General features: G+C 37.3%; 1 protein-coding gene across 3 annotated transcripts in view; it reads left to right on the plus strand.

Moving 5' to 3' along the window:
* Positions 1 to 19,784, plus strand: part of IQSEC1 (IQ motif and Sec7 domain ArfGEF 1) — a 740,816-nt gene that overhangs the window by 206,108 nt on the left and 514,924 nt on the right. For all 3 annotated transcript variants that reach the window (XM_074283678.1, XM_074283680.1, XM_074283685.1), the window contains exon 2: positions 8,840 to 8,869. In XM_074283678.1, coding sequence (XP_074139779.1) covers positions 8,840 to 8,869 — 30 coding nt within the window. The remainder of the gene's footprint in view (positions 1 to 8,839; positions 8,870 to 19,784) is intronic.

Consider the following 19,784-nt stretch of genomic DNA (forward strand, 5'->3'; position numbering starts at 1 on the left):
TGTTTTATTAGAAGCTCAGGATGTTCATAATTAGAACTTCCTATTTTCAAGCTTATTTCTCATCTCTAAATTTTCCACTTTAGGAGATGTCCTTTAATTTGCCATAGTGTTTTGGAGTTGTTAATATTATGTTAATTTATGGGAATTTCATTTCACACAATGACCTTTTAGAAGTCAAGATGGGTTGAAATACTACCTTTTCACGTATCTCTTAAACTATCAGTGTTTTGGACAACTAAAAATGGAAATTTTAAAACAGTTGATGAGTTACATTGATAAAGGTGAATTCTTTCCCTAAGATTTTGATAAAATCATAGGTTTTCACGTCCCAAAAATAATAATAATAAATTCTCACTTATAGATATGTGTATGTTTGTCCTTTTCAAAGAGATCTCATTCTAAGTTCACAGCTTATATTTGTGGGTAGCTAATACTCTAACCAAATACTGTAGGGATTCAGTTTTGTTTAGTAGAACAGATGGTATTTGGGTCTAACCAAATAGCAGGTACTTAATAATTATTTGTTCAATGAATGAGTAAAGGAATGGATGAATGGATGACTGAACAATGGACTCATGAATGAACAACTGAATCTTGAATTGAATCAGTAGTAAAAAAAAAAAAAAAAAAGAGTGCCTTTTTAAAATTCCGAACTTAACTAAAAGGAGCATCTCTATATACCACAGGAAAACAGATTAAAAAGATTTGCACATAAAACTGTAAATATCTTTTATGTAGAGTTTGCTTTACTTTTTAAATATAGTAACTTTCAAAACTGTCCTGCTTGTATATGATTCTTTCTGGGTTTTTTTTTTTTTGCATCTTCTTCTATGCATTTTTAAAATACTGAAATAACTCTTTTTTTTTTTCTTCCCCTCTCCCTTTTGTGTTTTCTCCAACCTACTCCCACCTCTCCTCCACCCACATTCCTTAGGGAGTCACACTTAAAGTCTCTGCTCAAAATATGGAACTCTAGCATTAGAAGGGAGTTAATTGTACTAGTACAATCCCTTCATTGTATGGATGAAAACAAATTTAAACCTAGAACTAGAGGGAGTATGTGTTCCCTAAGGTTTGGAAGATTATAGATAATTTGAAGGGACCTGAGATATAGTCAAGTCACCCCTCACCCCCATTATACCTGTTAAGTAAAAGGATCAAAAAAGACAAGGTAACACACCTGTAATTCAGCCTTTGATATTTGAGAACCTAAGACTTAATGTGAATAGGTTAGAGATGATGAAATTTCTCTTTTGCATCACCCATATTATTGTTTTCTGGGTGATTCTCATTATAGTTATCCCTTCCACATCATGGGGGGTTGGGGTGCCCTCTCTTCACATCAGAGAAGAAGTCTGAATCTCTCCTTTGTTTTTTAATGGGGGGTTTACTATTTTGAAATTTGGGTTAAGTATTTGGTCATAGATTATATGTAGGCCAATGTCAAATAAAAATACTTTTTCTGTGTGGCCTGCTGGCTTTTACGTATAGTCTGCAGCTTCTCCAAAACTCCTAAATTTCCACTTAATTTCTTTTTTTTTTTAGAATTGTCATTTTTATTTATTTTTAGTAGCACTTTATTTTTCCTATTACATGTAAGGGTAGTTTTATTTTTTTTCACTTTTATAAGATTTTGAGTTCCATTTTTTTTCTCCTTTCTCTTGCCCTTCCCCAAGATAGTAAGAAATCTGATATAGGTTATGATATGTGGGTGGGACAAGTGAAGATTTCTCAAAGATTGTAAGGTAAAGAAGATCAGCCCTAGGCTTAAATTTCAGGAAGTCACATGATCCCTATGAAGCAGAAAACATTGTTGTCCATTGGTCAATAGCCACTTCCTTTGTCCTGAAGAATTCAGTCCATCTAATGAATTTAAAAATCAATGAGACAAGGGATGGAGCCATGATTTTTTGGCTATATAACCCGGCTTCTGCTTCTGCACTGGCCCACACCATGCTGGACTCCAATTGGTGTGCTGGCCCGCTTCTTGTAAGAATGAATAAAGGCTTTCTGTTTGTACCTGGAGATGCCTCCAAATTGGATCCATTTGGATAAGGGGGAGTGTTTAGCACCTCTTCCAACACATATGGAACCAGAACTTGAATAATCAACAACTCAATCTATCCATCTTGTTCCCATTATTACACAGAAATAGACCAACTGCTGAGACTGTCTTGATTGGCCTAGCAACATAGACAGGTACCTGGTCACAAGTCCAATGGCTCCACCAGGCCCCTCCCTGGCTCCTTCCCAGCTTCTCCTAATTCCTCCCCTTACTCCCTAGATCCTGCGCTTGCCCTTCCTCTCCCCTAAGACTAAAAGTTCCAGAACCCAGACGTGTGTTGCTTAATCATATTTGATTCTGCCATGCTTAGTCAGATTTGGTTGAGCCCGTGAGCTATTTCACATAATAAATGGCAAATCGTTATGCCCTGTGATAAATGTCTCCTGCATGATTGTTTCTCATCTATTGAACCACCATTCTAAAACTATGCTTTCCCACTTTACTTCAGGTTATACATGTACAATCATATTAATCATGTTTCTACATTAGTTATCTTGTGAAAGAACAGGAAAAAATCCCAAGAAAGAGGCAGGGGAGAAGGGGTGGAATGGGAAAATTGTATACTTTATTTCCATTCAGACTCTATAGTTCTATCTCTGAGTATGGAGTGCAATTTCCACATGGGTATTTTGGAACTGTCTTTTATCATTGCATTGCTGAGGAGAGCTAAGTCTATCAGAGTTGGTCATTGCACAATCGTATTGTTATTGTGTAGAGTATTCTTTAGGTTCTGCTCACTTCACACAACATCATTTCATGTAAGTTTTTCCAGGTTTTTCTGAACCCTTCTTGTTTATCATTTCTTATGGAACAAGAGTATTACACTACATTGATATACCATAACTTATTCAGCCATTTCTCAATTGATGGATGTTCACTCATTTTCTAATTTCTTACTACTACAAAAAGAATTGCTATAAATATTTTTGCACATGGCATACAGACCTAGTAGTTTTATTGCTGTCCCACTTAATTTCTTATGCCAACTAGCAATATTTCAAAACTGTATTAGAGAAAGTCATGATGTGGAAAAAGTAACTATTTTCAAAGGAAGGTTTACCTCTGACAACTGCTTTACATCATCATAGTTTGTTCTTTGGAACCTGCAATTCTCAGGAGTGGGACTGACAGTATCATTACATTCCTGATATCCAGTTGGTCCTATCACTAGAAGTGATCCAGTAGTTCATTGGAGAGATTTGACTTCAAATTAAGTCTCAAAAATAAGATTTGACTATGGGCAGATTACTTAACCTATGATTGTCTCAATTTCCTTATCTGTAAAATGATGGTGATAATAGCTCCTCCTTTCCAGGCATAATGTGAAGATAAAATGGAGACAATATTTGTAAATTCCTTTACAAAATGCTACACTATTTTTTGTGGTTATTATTATGCAAATGACATCATTGCCCATAGTTGTAAATACAGTATTAACTGTATTCAGCAATATTCTGAATATGGAATCAGGAGACCTGAGTTCACATCCTAGCTGAGATACATGTGATCTTAGAAAAAACATTCACCTTCTAGGTAACTTAATTACCTCACCTGTAAAATAAAATGGCTTAACTATCCTTTTTATTTTAAATCCTTTAATATACTATGAGTTGTAAAGAAGGAGTAAAAAATACTTGTTACTTTTGACCATGGGTGATTGTCACATATCAACATATGTGACTTTTCTTAAACAAAGTGAGTACTCCCTTCCCAGAACTCTCCCACTTTTTTCATCTTTCTCTTTTTTTATTTAATACATTCTACTTCATATTATAGTTATTTATAAGATAGGGAGATATACTCCCTATATACGGTATACTAAATTCGGTGCTATAATAAGCTTTGGGAATACAAAGACAAGCAAATAGGATGATCTCTATTCTCAAAGTACTTCTATTCTTTTTTCTTTTATTTCAATAGTATTTTATTTTTACAAATACATGGAATGATGTGTTACAAATTTTTTTCTCCCCATCCTATTATCTCTTCCTTCCCCAAGACAACAAGCAATCTTATATAGGCTAAATATGCGGAATCCTTTTAAACATATTTCCATATTAGTCATGTTGTGCAAGAAAAATCAGGCCAAAAGGGAAAAAAAATCAAGAAAGAAACAAAAATCAAAAAAGGTAAAACTACTCTGCTTTGTGTATATTCAGTCTCCATAGTTCTCTCTCTGGATGTGGATGGCATTTCCATCCCACATATATTGGAATTGCCTTGAATCAGCATGTTGTTGAGAAAAGCCATTATCACATAATCTTGTTACTATGCACAATGTTCTCTTGGTTCTGCTTATTTCATTCAGTATCAGTTCATGTTTTTCCAGGCTTTTCTAAAATCAGTCTCTTCTTCATTTTTTACAGAATAATAGTATTCCATTATATTCCTATGCCACAACTTATTCAGCCATCCCCCAATTGATAGGCATCCACTCAAATTCCAGTTCCTTGCCACTACAAAAAAAGCTGATACAAAAAATTTTGCATATATGGGGCCTTTTCCCTCTTTTATGATCTCTTTGGAATACAGACTCACTAGTAAGCTGCTGGATCAAAGGATATAGTACTTCTATTCTAAAAGGAAAATACAAAACAGGAAAATAAGCTGCAGAGGAGGAAGGGTATTGTATATGTGGCATGTCTTTCATACTAGACCATAAGACCCTTGAGGATAGGAAAGGAAGGAAGGAAGGAGGAGTGGAAAGAGGGAAGGAAGGAGAGGTGGAGAGAGGGAGAAAGGGAAAGATGTAGAGAGAGGAAGGGAGAGAAGGAAGAAAGGGTATAGAGAAGGAAGGAAGGAAGGATGGAAGGAAAGAAGGAAGGAAGGAAGGAAGGAAGGAAGGAAGGAAGGAAGGAAGGAAGGAAGGAAGGAAGGAAGGAAGGAAAGATGCAGAGAGGGAAGAGTAAAGACCAGGAAGGGGGGAAAGAAGGAAGAGTAGATAGAGGAAGGGAGGGAAAGAGGGAAGGAAGGAGGTAAGTCATCAGGCAGAAATGCCAAGCTGCTCTTTCAAAGTATCTCTTCCTACAATAAAACAATGAATACAATTGAAACAGCCACATTCCATTTCAGAGGTGATCCATTTTCCTTCGCAGTAAGATAATTTAATAAAGGAATACTATCAGAAAGTCACCAAGTAATTGTTTCTACACTTTTGGTCAGATGCTTGATTTTGTCAGAACAGACAACCTTGCCACACTGGAAGGGAAAAGGCCAGGAAGTAGAACATATTTTTTAAAGATGGCTTTGATTATTTCAAAATATTGTCTCCTCTTGGTTTACATGGACAAAGTTCAATCATAGAAACTTCTTATGTAATTGTATTGTTGGGCTCATGCTTTGACCCCAGTAGCACCCTAGGAATGCCAGGTTTTGACTCTTTGCAACAAAAAAAAAAAAAAAAAAAAAAGAAAAAGTCTCTCAGCTTCTATACAAGCACTCAGGCTAACAAAATATCAAATATAGGACAAGTTTTATTTTACCTGACCAAAAAAAAAAAAAAAAAATTCAAAGCATTCATGCCCAAGCTCATAAAAAAAGAAGAAAAAGCCCTTCTTCCCTTCACTGAGAGCTGCACTTCCCCAGAGACTTAAACAGCTCCACAATTTGTGCCAGTATCCTGAGGAAAACCTTTTTCTCACATCCAAAAAGGGGAGAGAGGTATAGAAGGAGTTGAGTTGCTAGAGAATTAAGCAACCCACCCTTCTGATTGGACCATTCTCCCCAAGGACTCATGTATTCTCCAGGGATTTTGGTACTCTTCTGGATTTGAGGGAAGGGATTCAAAGCTGTTAGAGAGACAGACCACACACACACACACACACACACACACACACACACACACACACCCCCCTTCATGATTCCCCCAAGAGAGTTCACTCTGGCAACCAAGTGTTTTTCTCCTTCTCAGCCATGAAATAATAGCAAAGCATTGTGCTTGACTTTCTATCACTCTTTACAAGCACTTTGCTCTTCTGTGTATTTTTTTGCTCATTTTAGCAAGGAAATGAGCCAAAATTGTTTATTCCAGTTTCTTCTGAAATTGTGCTTTTTAAAATATTGGATATTAACAAAGGCATCATTTAAATAAACTTCTAAATTTAAGAGAGAAGGGAAGAAAATAAAATGTTATCTCAGGACATTATTACATTTATCCCTCCCACATTGTGGCTTTCTCCATCATGGTTTCAATATATTATAGGTTAGCATAAGAAATTAAGTGGGAATTTGGAAGGAGTTTTATGGAAGACCAGCAGTTAACACGGAAAAATTCTTAATCCAAATTTTACAATAAGGTATTATAAATACCCCTTAAAAGAAAAAGGGAAAATTCAGAATTTTCTGGTACAAGTGGAGGGCCAAAAAGTTTTATATGGATTTTCCAGATCATGAGGGTGCTGATCCCCTAAGGCCCATGAAATGGAAGGGATAAGTGTAAAATCCCACAATGGAGGAAACTTTACCATTCTTTAACTACTAAAGACACTGATGCTGATGAGATCAGGGTAGAAATTCCTAGTTCTAAATAAATATATAAATTCACAATGGTCATTCTCTCCAAAAGATAGTTTTGTTTAGAAGAATAGAAGAAATTATAAACAAAATGGAGAGGTAACATAGATACCGAAAGTGCCAAATATGAAATAAAGTGGCGAGAGCAATGGAATTCTCATTATCAAAGATTTGCAAAAACCCATTGAAGGAACATGTTATGAGGCCTGAGTATGCCATTAACTAGCAGGTTATATCCAAAAAGGAATTTACATGATTAACCAGAGTTAGCTAGACAGTAAGGAGAAAGATGTCATTAAAGGGAGGAGAAAAAGAGAGAGAATACCTCGTAGGGAGCTTAGTCATGAAAAGGACTTAGCAAAGAACTTCATCATGAACAGATCTTTTATAGAGGAAATATAATAACCTTGGGGGTTTCTTAGAGGAGGTGGGGAAGGACCAGGGAGTTCAGAGGGAGGGATACTTCAGCTCAAATACCTGGCAAATCAGATCCCAGACCTGTGCAAAAGATCTGCTAATCAATATCTGAAAGGTTGTTTAAAGACACCCAGAGTTTGGAGAATCGACAGTGGAGGCTGACAAAGAATTCCATCCTCACAATCACTCTATACAAACAGGATAGTCTGGGAATTAGTTATGATTGATAATAGTCAGATGGGCTTCTTCCCATCAGCCCATCTGACTATTATCAGTCATAACTAGTAGGAGAAGAGAACCAGTCCAAATCAATGCTCTTTACAGCATCCCTTACATCATCTAACTAGACCTAATTTCTAAGAGCCTCCATTTAATGTTGAGGTAGCAGCAGGGAGGTGTTGAAGCCAGCTGTAGGAAGGCTCAGAAATGATTGTTGAGTTTTCAGAGTGAGCATTTATACCTTGGAAATGGGGCAAATTCTGCAAATCAAAGCTTGATTTTTTTTTTTGTTTTGTTGATTTTTTGTATTTAAGATGTACTTCTCTACCTCACTTCTATGCTGAAGAAAGTGGTAATAATGCAAATTAAACTTAAAAGTGTGCTGCACCTTTTAAAAAACTGATTGTTAAATATTTACAAGTAGCTTTAATTATTAGATGGCTTTTCCTTTATCAAATAGAAATGTGCCTCTCTGTACCTCTGACCACTTGCTCCAAGGCTCTACCTTTTGGTGTCAAACAGAACAAGATTAATCCCAAGTCCCCCCCACCTTGTGGCCATTCCAGTACTTGAAGATAACTAATATGTCTTTTCTTTTATATTATAAACATGTAAAGTTCCTTCAGGGGAGTTTCCTGGAGCATAATTTTGATCCATAAAGAACTCTTTTAATTATCCAACTCTGGCTTAAATATGTTTTTATTTTTGGTAATGAAACATTTTAAAAACCCAAGGATTAGATTCCTGAACCTGTTTGCACATGGCCTTTTAATCCAGTCAATTGAGCGGAAGGCTAACCACCATTAAACTAATCCTCTTGCCTCTGCTGCGGTCAGTCTAGCGAGCACAGTTTGGTTTGCAGAAAGTGAAGTCTTCATCTTTGATTCTGTATGTTTTCCCCAGCCTTTGAGAAAGTTCAAGTGGGTGATACAATCCTATTTCTTGACTTTTGCAGTTGTCTCCTTTTTAAAGTGGTATAATTGATTTTTTGGTATTTGAAAATTGAACTTGTAGTTCAGAAATGCTTGAGAAATACCAAATAGGTAATAAATGAAGCTACCCTCCATTCTGTCATTCCCTCCTCTTCCTTCCCCTTCCCTCCCCTTTCCTGCTGGCTTGGAAATGTTTCAGTTTTTAATAGAGTAGATGGATATCTGCATTTCTCTTTTTTTCCCCTACTCTATTTTAATTTTCTCCCCAACTCCATATTTAACAAAAACCAAAACATTTTATCTTTTTTTAAAAACTATTTTGAGTTCCAAATGTCCTTCCATTTTCCCTTCCCTCTCCCCTCATTGAGAAGGCAAGCAATCTGATAAAGGTTATACATGTGCAGTCATGCAAAACATATTTCCATATTAGTCATGTTGTGAAAAAACAGACAATAAAACCAAGAAAAATAAAGTAAAAAAAAGCAATATGATCTCATCTGCATTCAGATTCCATTGGTTCTTTCTCTAGAGGTAGATAACCTTTTTTTTAATCGCAGTTCCTTGAGAATTGTCTTAGATCATTGTATTGATCAGAAGAGCTCAGTCATTCACTGTTGATCATCATAATGTGTACGTTTTTCAAGAGAAAGTGTCAACAGCATTCTAAGTGTCTCTCTGTTCTGTTTACTTGCAGGTCTGAAGGAGAAGGCTCTCGGAGTGTCAGGTACGTGTTTAATTAGCTCCTCTGCTTGTGTCACTGTGGTCCCCTGGAGTTTGTTGTTTTAATGAAGCCATGTGCTTTGATTTCTGTCTGACTAGTGGTCTTATTAGGTCAGAACCATTGAAGCAAAGAACTTAGTGCTTTGCATTTAAATGGATTTGTTTAGAAGTACAGCCCAAAATGAAATACATTCTTTCCTATTCACCTAAAAGCATGGTTCCTTTTTCTTCCCCCAAGCAATTCCAACAAGGGGCTTCACTCAGGAGGAATAGAGTAAAGAACATGAACTCACTTTCAAAAAAATTGCTTTCAATCCACATTGTCCCTACCTCATAATCACATTTGATCAAATTAAGCAAAGTAAAGGACCCCTTTCAAGGCCTGCCTTGATTTCAAGTGGCATAATAAGCTTGATTCCTTGAATGACAGATCATATCTAGTCTTGGTGAGACCAGTGGTAGCGGGCATTCTATAGTGTGCCATTCATGATTTTATATTTTTTTTTAACCATTTCCTGAAAATATCCTCAGTCATCCACGGTTACTTTGTTGGGTCAGGGCACAAAGGATCTGGAGTCTTACTTGTTTGTGGACACTGACTTTACAAAGAGGGTGCTGATTTTAAAAAAAAAAAATTGTTCTTTTAGGAAAACAAGAAACCAGAACCATAATGATTTTTCACTGTTGGCATTTTGACATGACTGCCTAGTTTGAAGGAGAGAAAAGAAATGAACCAATATTGATGCAGTATCTATTGTAGGCTGTCACCTTTAAAGGGGATTTTCTGCCATTTTCTTTTGCTAATGATGGTATTCTGTACAGGGTGTTAATTCTACTTTGCCAAATAAGGTCTTGAGAAAGAGTCTGATCAAAACATTTCATTTGTTTTTGATTGTTTCTTTGAATCTTGTACAATGGGCTAGAATTGAAGTTCTTTAAGCTGTGTGGTACCCAACAGAAGGACATGTGCAGATGTCTGTCTGTCTCTCTATTTGGGGAAGGAAGAGAGAGACAGAGACAGATACAGATAGAGAGACAGACAGACAGACAGAGAGAGACAAAGAGAAGCATAGCATTCAGGAAAAAGGAGGCAGTTGTCCTGCTCTGCCCTGGTCAGACCTCATCTGGAATTCTGTGTTCATTTCTGAATGCTATAATGAAAGAGAGCAATAAAATGATTCATATCCCATGGAGTGAAACCAGAATGTAAAGAGTCTCATATTTGTTCTGTATCGGGATCAATTAAAAACAAACTGGTATTGTTTTGTCTAGAAAAGAGATATTAAGGAAGTGAGATGTGATTGATTTCTTTAAGTACTTAAAGTACTAGAAAAGAAGGATAAACTTGTTCTGCTTTGCCCCAGAAGGCCAATCTAGGACCAGTGGGGTGGAGGTTGCTGATTTAGGCTCCATATGTGTCAATATATGGACAATATATTGACACATTTCACAATTGAAGTTATTCAAAATGGAATAGGAAGTTTCAGGTTGCAGTGGGTTCCTCCTCAATGGAAGTTTTCAGGCAATGACTAGATGACCATTTATAGGGAAGGGCTCCAGACATTCTCTATTACCTTTAGGATCAAAAATAAAGTTCCTCAATTAACATCCAAAGTAATTTATACCTTCGTCTTTTCCTACCTTTCCACTCTTCTTTATTCTCCTATCTCCATTCTAGTGATCCAGCAACCCTCATCCAGTTGCTTTCCTCTCATAGGACCATATACTATCTCCTGTGTCTGTTCCTCCATTTTGAGTATCCCCTAAGCCTGGAATGATCTTTTGCCTTCTCTTCATCTCTTTACTTGCCTGGTTTTTTTTTTTTTTTTTTTTTTTTTTTTTTTCACAACTCAGGTGAAATTCCATCTTCTGCAAGAGGTTTTTCTCATTTCTGCCTTCTTTCCTATTTCCTATTATAGTTCCTTCCCTATAATATTATCTTCCATTTATACCATATAGAGTTATTTAGATGTTCTCTTCCCCTTTAGAGTATGAGTTTCTTGAAGGCAGTTTTTTGCCTTTCTTTGTATTGCCAGCACTTAGCCCAGTGTCTGGATTTTTGATTATTGATCACTCTTACAAGATAGAATCCTTGACTTTGCATGAGCTAGCTACCAGTCCACCCCAAATAAACAGTCATTGTTATTTATTAGCTTAACAGGCAGGTATATTTAAAAGAAAAATCTCTCTCTCTCTCTCTCTCTCTCTCTCTCTCTCTCTCTCTATATATATATATATATATATATATATATATATATATATATATATATATATATATATACACCTTCATCTATATATACCTATACACACACACACACACACACACACACACACACACACACACATATACACACACCTTCATCTCCTGCTCCTCTAAGTATTCAGTACCTTCAAACATTCTATTCTTCTGGCAGCCCATAGCTCTTCCTTGGAGTGATCTGTACTCAGATGGATTTTATTTGCTACCAGAAGCTATCCATCCTTAGCCTCTATGCCTTCCAAGTCTCAAACTTTAAACTTAGTTCAATTCACTAAATGTTTTCATGCTGCCATAAATTGGACACTAGATGTTGGTATTCCAGAACCCAAAATAAAACAAAACAGTCCCTGTTTTCAAAAAACTTGCTTCCTACTGAAAAACAACATGTACATATTAAACATAAACAATAAGCAAAATAAATACAAACTAATTTCAGAAGAATCAAAGAGCAGTGATGTCTAGGGTTTGTAGGTAGGAGGAGGCACCTAAACTGAGCCCTAAAAAGACCTAGAGATTTGTAGAAGAGGAAGGAGGTGAAGGTGAGGATTCTTGGCACAGGCATAGCAGCAGGCAATAGGATATCCTATACAAAAAACCACAAGTAGGCTAGTTCAGCTGGTGCATAAAGTACAGGAGGGGGAATGATATGAAATCAGTCTGAAAAGAAAGGTTGTAGCTGAATTGTGAAGGGCTTTAAATGTCAAAGAAAGGAATTTGTATTTTATTCTAGAGAAAATAAGAAGTTGAGGTTTCATGAATGGGTGTTTGCCATGGTCAGATCTTAGTGCCTTAGTGGATCACCATTTTGACATCTTGTTGAAGGATGGAGAAAGGTTTTATTCAGAAAAAAAAATTGTGAGGGAAGAGAAGGGAGCAGACAGTTATTAAGCACCTACTAGGTGTCAGAAACTATACTAAGTACTTTACAGATATAGCTCAATCGATCCCTACAACCACCTTGGCAGGTAGGTACTTTTATTATCACAATTTTGCAGCTTAGAAAATTAAGGCAGGTGAGAGGTAAGTGATATATTTAAGTATCTGAGTAGGATTTGAACTCATTTTCTTGACTCTACACCACCAAGAGCAGTAGTCAGGTAAAAAGTGAAGAAGTCTTGAATGAGGTTGTTTGGTGGGGGGAATAGAGAAAAGGGAAAGAATGAAAGAGAAGTCTTGAAAATAGATTGGACAAGTCTCAGTGACTGCTCTAAGAGGGCATAAGAGAAAATGAAGACTCCAGGTTGACTCTGAGGTTATGAAACTAGGTTGGGAGTAGGGTTGACTAGAAAGATAATGATGACCTTGGCACAAAAGGATAGTTAGAAGGAGTAATGGGTTTTTCCTTTATCTAATCTCTCTCCCTTGGTGATCTCACCTAATCCCTTAGATTCACTTTCATCTTGAAATTGTTGACTCCCAAAATCTCCATATTTTGTCCTGATTTCTCTATGGAATGTATAAGTCTTTTTTCCCAGATGTCTGGTGGATGTTTCCTAGATGGACATCTCAACATCAACATGTTCAAAAAGAGAACTGATCATCGCATCCCAAAATCCAACCCTCCTCTCAGCTTCCCCATGTCTACTGAGGATTCCACCATCCTCAACACCGCTAAAGTTGAGAACTTCATTAATCCTGATTCTTTTCTCACTCTTCCACCTTCCATATTCGGTTTGTTGCCAAATTAGGATTTCTCTGGCTGTCCAAGTGCAATGACTTAAATGCTGAAACCTTTTTTTCATTTTCGATACTTTTGAAGGAAATATTTCTAACATGTGCTATGTGTTTCCTATCTTAGGAAACAGAGCATATGGAGTATAATGTAACCTTTTCTTGATGACTCAAGGTCATCATTATAATCATGAGGGCAGGACTGGTGTCATATTTATTTTTGTCTCCTTTAGGGAGCACTGTGGAACATAGTGCTTTGAACATGAGACTCTTAATACTGTTTATTGAATGAATTTTACTGTTCTCTAGATGCTTGTAGAATTTTGGATAGGAGCTTGTTAAAATACGCCTGGGATGGTTAGTCTTTGATGTTCAGTAACCTTTCTCAGTTGAATTCCTCCATTCAACATGTTTTCTTGATAAGTGTTTGTTGGCTTAAACTGGATTGTTTCCAGTTTTTTTGAGGGGGTAAGATTCAAAGAAACTCCTTTCCTTGGAGATGTGGGGGAATTGTGAGTGTGGAATGTTGTATATGCTGTCAGATATGACTGATTTTACTGAGCTTTTTTTAAATTTTTGCTACAAAATAAAGCTTATTGAGTAGAAGAGGGAGACGAGAATATTTTGAATTTGATGTAAAATTTGATGTTTTGAATTTGATGCTTTTAGTAAAAACTAAAGATATCATTAAAAGTTTTACAATTAAGAAAAGGATAAAGGGCAGAATGTTCAGCTGAATGAACTTGATGACAATGCATTTCAAATCTTCCTGGGAAAAATAGAAGCAGCTTTTCCTAAATTGTTTTCTCACCCTCAATAAAGAGCCTTTCCACTGCTCAACCAAATTCAAAACTTTTCTTTGCAATTTCTACCTCTTCATTACTTTCAGGCCATTTTTAATTAGGTTCCATGTTATTCTAGGAAGCAGAGTATTCTTTTCCCTAGAGGCACCCCATCTTTATCACGTGGTCCTGCAGGCAGTCCCTACTAATGACCTTGAAGCCAGATTACATTTTGACAACTAACTGCAGACATCAATGCTGACTTTAAGTGTTTAGTGTTGTGAGTTCATCTATCAGATACCTGATGTGGACATGTCAGATAATGCCGATAATTTCCTCTTTCCCATGCAAACCTTGACAAAAGAAAAAAGGAAGCAATTATAGCTGCTCAGACTTCTAGATACTGTGTGTGTTCTCTCTTCTTTTGTGTGTGTTGTTTACAGGTGTGACCCACTTGGAAAAAAACACTGAAAAATTGAGCCTCACAAAACACATTAGGGGTGATTTATTTGTATCATATAAGGATTTCTTGCTTTACCAAAGGATTCTCCTAAATATGCCTATAAATATTGAATTCTGCTAGCATATTCAAAATTGGATTTAACTGGCAAGCATTTGATTTATGTACCCCTTACCAAAAATATGTCTAGAAGAAAAATAATAGCTCATGGTCACATGGTATTTTATGTTTTACAAAACACTTTCCGCACACTATCCTTGTAAGATGGTAGAATCTGGGCATGTTTAATCTCATTTTACAAGTAATAAAACTAAGACCCAGAGAGATTGGTGACTCAGCCAGTTACACATCTAATGATTAATAAAGCTGGAAAGAAAACTAGGTCATTTAGTTTTAGAATTGTAAGGGACCTTAGGGGCCATTTAGAATTGCAAAGGAGCTCAGGGGCAGCTAGGAAATGCAGTAGGTAGAGTACTGGACCTGAAACCAGCAAGACCTGAATTCAAATTCTACCTCAGACACTAAGTGGGCAGATTATCCTAAATCTGTGTGCCTCAATTTCCTCATCTATCAATGTGAATTATATATATATATATATATATAATAGCAACTACTTCCTGAGATGGCTATGAGGATCACATGAGATCATATATCTGAAATGTTTTGCAAACCTATTCATTATCTAGTCTCATTTTTCAGAGGAGGAAACTGAGGTCCAGAGAAATGGATTCTAAGATTACCCACTGGAAGAGTGAGAACGTGATCCCTGGACTACGTCTTCTAAATCCAGCACACTTTCCACTGTATCATACTGACTTCCCGAGGTCAATGCTCCTGTTCACTCTCATGCTGTCTCACTAAATCATCAGTCCTAATCCTTCTGTTCTCTGTTCAGGCAGAGTGGTAAAGTAAACTAGGAGCCAGCAAACTTAATTCAAGTCAGTATCCCTGTGTGAACCTCACTTTCTTCATTGGGAAAGTGAAAGGAATAGACTTAAAGTGGATCTCAAAGGTCCTTTCTGCTTTGGCTTCCTGTCATTCCCATGTTGCCTGCAGAAAGAATACCAGCATCGTTAAAGAACATCTCCCTGTGGGCACAGGGAAGATGAAATGATATGAAGGGCTGGCTGATGGTGATAGGTCAAGCTGAATGGATCATTTGTAATACAGGCTTTTTGCAAATATTGAAACCTGCCTGTGTTAGCCGGCAGAAAATGGTCTCTATCCAGTGGCTGCATTTGGGAAACACTCATGGATGCCTTTGGGAAAAATCCCTCTTTTTGCCCCTCTTGGATAGAGTTCTGACTGGTTGTTGCTGTCTCAGCTGTTCTGGCATATCTTTCCACAAATTCTCTCTTTTCTCCCTTGCTAACTTTATGACATTGTCTCTGATTTGTTCCCATAATGGTTTTTGCCTTTATTGCCTCAGTATAAGATTTCAGCAGGAGGTATCGACGTGACCACAACTTCATCTTTTAGAGGGAGAAGGAAAGAAGCCACGTGGAGATGTGACAAAGGGCAGCATCATCACTCTGCACAGTAAGGGATGGAATCAGGAAATGTACAAATACCTGGGAGATTAGTATGCAGAGTGTAACATATGTCAGCAGCTTCCAGCCAAATTGTTCTCAGTGGGATGCATGAAGAGGAGGAGTCACCAGCTTTGATCAAGCTGGGGGAAGGCCAGGAAGAAAATACTGTGTTTAAGTATTTATGACTTGATGAATTAGGTTATGTCCCATAATGACTTCTAGTATGACATGCTGTGGAGAGTCACGAGATGGAAAGCAGAATCGTGACCGGGATTGGTGCACCAAGCACTGATAAGAAAGGTACTAGCCTGGGAGGAAGGAAACATCCAACTGGTGGGCGAACAGAAAGAAAAGTGGTTTTGCTGCAAAGGAACCAGAGGAGACTTGAAATCTTGGAGAACCTTTTGGCAATGAATCCCCTGACTTAAAAGTTGCATCAGTGTATCAGGATGCACCTAAATCAGATCGTGCTAGATTCAAAAATATGTATTCACTACCTGGTATGCCCAGGGGGGTGTTTGGTGCTGTGAGGGCATCCAGAACAAAGATAAGAGGAAGTCTTTGTCCACAAGAATTTACAAGATATTTGGGGAAATAAGTCATAAATATATTAAATGGAGAAACAAGACAGCATATAATCAAATACTAAACTTGCTAAGTTGCTCTAGGAGGTCAGAGAAAGGAAAGATCTGCAAGGTGCATGGGAAGCTTTGGGGAAAGGGAGGTAGGGTTTGACTTGGTCTTAAAGGATAGATATGATTGAAAGAGATCAAAATGAAAGGCAACTGAATTCCAAGCATTATGAACAAATAGAGAGAAGTCCCAATAAGTGTGGCTTGCAAAGAAGTTTGGGAAAATGAACTGGGTGCAAAGAGTTGAGCCAGTCTCTACGCTGAGCAAGTGCATAAGGTGTGCTTGATTCTTCTGCATGGTGTTGAGTTCTGGCTGCTCTTTTCCTTGGTGGATTGAACTGGCACCCATGAGGAGTCCCCCAGATTTCCTCTGAATGCTGCCATTTTTTAACATTTGTGAACAGTGGAAGAATGACACAGTCCTAAACCTGAGTTCAGAAGTTTTTACCTCTGAGTTCAGAATGTAATTAACCTACTTCTTAGGACAGTGGTAAAGACTAGCTTACATCAGTCATTTGCAGACATTTCCAGTCCATAAACTACTTTATTAGGGCAAAGGACTTACAGACAAACTTCCTAATAATGGAATTTGTCAAATTTGGAATGAGTTGTGTTATAATATAGTGACTTTCCCGACATAAATTGGTTGCCCAGATACTGGAAATGTTATAGAAGGGATTCATATTTGGAATAAGGGATGGAACTAGATCAGGAGGTCTTCACTTTGTTTATATCATGGATCCTTTTGACAACAGGTTGGTAAAGTCTGTGGACTCATTCTCTGAATTGAGTTTTTAAATATATTTTTTAAAAATGCATTCAAAACCAATCTTAGTGAAATAAAGTTAACTAAATATTTTTAAAATAATTTACAGATCTCAGTTAAAAAAAAAAAAAACCTACCCTAAATGATCTCTCAACTCAGATTCTATGAATTTGCAAGTCTATGACTTACCATTCAACAGTAAGACAAGAAGAAAAAACATTAGCAAAATAAGTGGGAAAGGCTGGCTCTGCTTTCAAGGGACCACCTATGAGATCAATCAATAAGCATTTACTACATCTCCTATTACTACTATCACCACTACCTACACAGATAGTAGTAATAATAATAGTAAGGAATACACATTTATTAAGTGTCTACTATATACTAGACATTGCATTAAATATTTTTTAAAATATTATCTCATTTGCCATTATTATTCCCATTTTATCGGTGAATAAACTGGGACAGATGGAAATGAAATGATTTGTTGAGGGTCCCACAACTAGCAGTAACAACAGTAGCTAGTATATAGTGCTTTAATGTTGGCAAAGGGCAGCTAGGAGATACATTGTAGTGCAGTACATTTCCAAATGGAATCAGAAAGACTCATTCCTGAGTTCAAGTCTGACCTGAGGCATTTATTAGCTGGATGAACCTGGACAAGTCATAAAAGTTTGTTTCCATAAAATGAGCTGGAAAAGAAAATGGAAAACTACTCCAGTAGTTTTGCCAAGAAAACTCCAAATGGGATAAGGAGAAGAAGTCAGACACAACTGAACAACTACAGCCTACCTAGAGTTTGCAAAGCTCATTACATGTTATTTCATCTATTAAGCACCTATTTTGTGCCAAATACAGTGTGAATGCATGGCATACAAACAAGTTGTGTCACATGAATGGATATTTCTTAAATACTTACTATGTGTTTGGCACTATGCTAAGTAAAATACTCACACACATATATAAATGCACAAAGACCCCAGGGAGCTTACAATCCAGCAGACACATTTGATTTTTATTCCTCATAAGTATATGAGAGAAAATGGACTCTGCAATGTTTTAAGCATGAAAACTTCACAAGACTTTCCACAGACTATCTTGAGGAATTTACTTGGAGAATCGTGGACTTGGATGCAAAGCTTTATGCAGATCCATATTTGCTTGGGGTTTGTTTCTATCAAAGTGCAACTTTCTGATTGGCCTCTAAAGGACTCCCAGCCTGGGTCTGCATTTACCAAGAAGCACCTGGTGCAGAATTAGCATGCAGTACTTTCTCTCATGGTGGATTGCTTATTTTCCTACTCTGTGCTGCCTCATTTCTGACCATTTTGCCAGCGTAGGACTTTTTAATTGTGGCTGATTGTTCCTAAAGAAAGGGTGTCTCCAATTTTCTTTTGCCTTCTTTCAAATGGAGTGACCCAGGGCACACCGGCTGTGACTCCCTGATGATGCTGACTTGCGTGAAGAGGGAAGAAGGGGAGCGTGTCTTAGAATAGGAATGAGGGAGGCAATAAAGACAGTTGGCTCATATTTAAAATGCAAGGCCTCTCTAGAGTAGTAACAACTCCGCCTCCCCTCCTGGATTTACAACAAAACAATAGAAAGAAATGTGACTAGGACTAGATTGAAATATGATTGCATTCACTGTTTTCTGGGAACAATTCATTTTCCGATGTCAGATTATGCTAGTGTTTCAGAAATGAGGGCTGATCAGTGCTTTGCAAATCTGATTCTGTTTAGAAAATATTGCAAGAGAATACTCGGAGTGCATCCAGTGACCTCTCTTGGACGCCAGAATGTTCACTGAAGTTTTCTGAAGTAATCATTAAGCTTGCTCAGCATGAGCCTGGTGAGTGTGACTTAGGAGGGGTGCTCTCTCTTAGGAGCGTTGGTACTGGCAGAGCCAAACTCAGTTACAAATATTGTATTAAATGGAAGCGAGTTGTTTAGCTAAAGCAATTAGTTAAAATTAATTCATTTTTCTGTGAACATGGGTCCTGCTGACATGGAGCCAAGGCACGATGCATGAGCATTGCAGCTGTCATAATTAGCTGTGCTTTTTTACAAGAGAAAATGCAATTTATTTTGTGAGCAAGGAGGTATGAAGATTGCCTAATGCAGCAGTCAAAGCTGGAGAAGTAGCTTCCACCAAGCCAATGGCATCTGTCCCATCCCCTCTTTAAGACCTGCAGTCAGAGTGGGCAACAACCCCTCACAATTGAGAGAAATTATTCCAGTTGGGAGTCGTGCCAGAAAGTTTTTGGATATTCATGACATATCCTAGGAAGAGAGAAGTCTAAAGCAAATGGAGATAATTACTTTGCCGATGAGGTAGAATTTTGGGAAAATTTCCCAGTTTGCCTTCAAGTCTGTAAAAGGAATCCTAGAGCTTGGACACTGATCTCAAAATAATAATGCTGAGAGTGACGGCTCTTTCAGTCTGTCATCCTTGCCACATCACTCTCTCTGCCAATACATATTGCAACCTTTTCATAGTAGCTTTCTTTATAAGTTGTCTTGCCTGAGTACATCATTTTTATAAGTTGCTGTGACCAAAAAACAAAGAATTACTCAAAAGCCAATCTTCTAATGAGTAGTCACTCTATGCTTAGTTAAGCGAATCCTAGAATGACAAACATACAGTCTATTACCTGAGTCCCTATTTGAAAGCTTTCCAGCTTAGAAGGATCAATCCGAGCTTGAAATCTGCTGACATAACTCAGGATCTTATTAGCATGGCCTTTGAGGATCTGTGGTCATCCCCATTCTTTTCTAAGGCTATTCAAAGCAGGATTTCTGAATGAGAGTGATAATCA

This window comes from Sminthopsis crassicaudata, chromosome 1 (genome assembly GCF_048593235.1).
Source record: "Sminthopsis crassicaudata isolate SCR6 chromosome 1, ASM4859323v1, whole genome shotgun sequence".
Taxonomy (NCBI): Eukaryota; Metazoa; Chordata; class Mammalia; order Dasyuromorphia; family Dasyuridae; genus Sminthopsis; species Sminthopsis crassicaudata.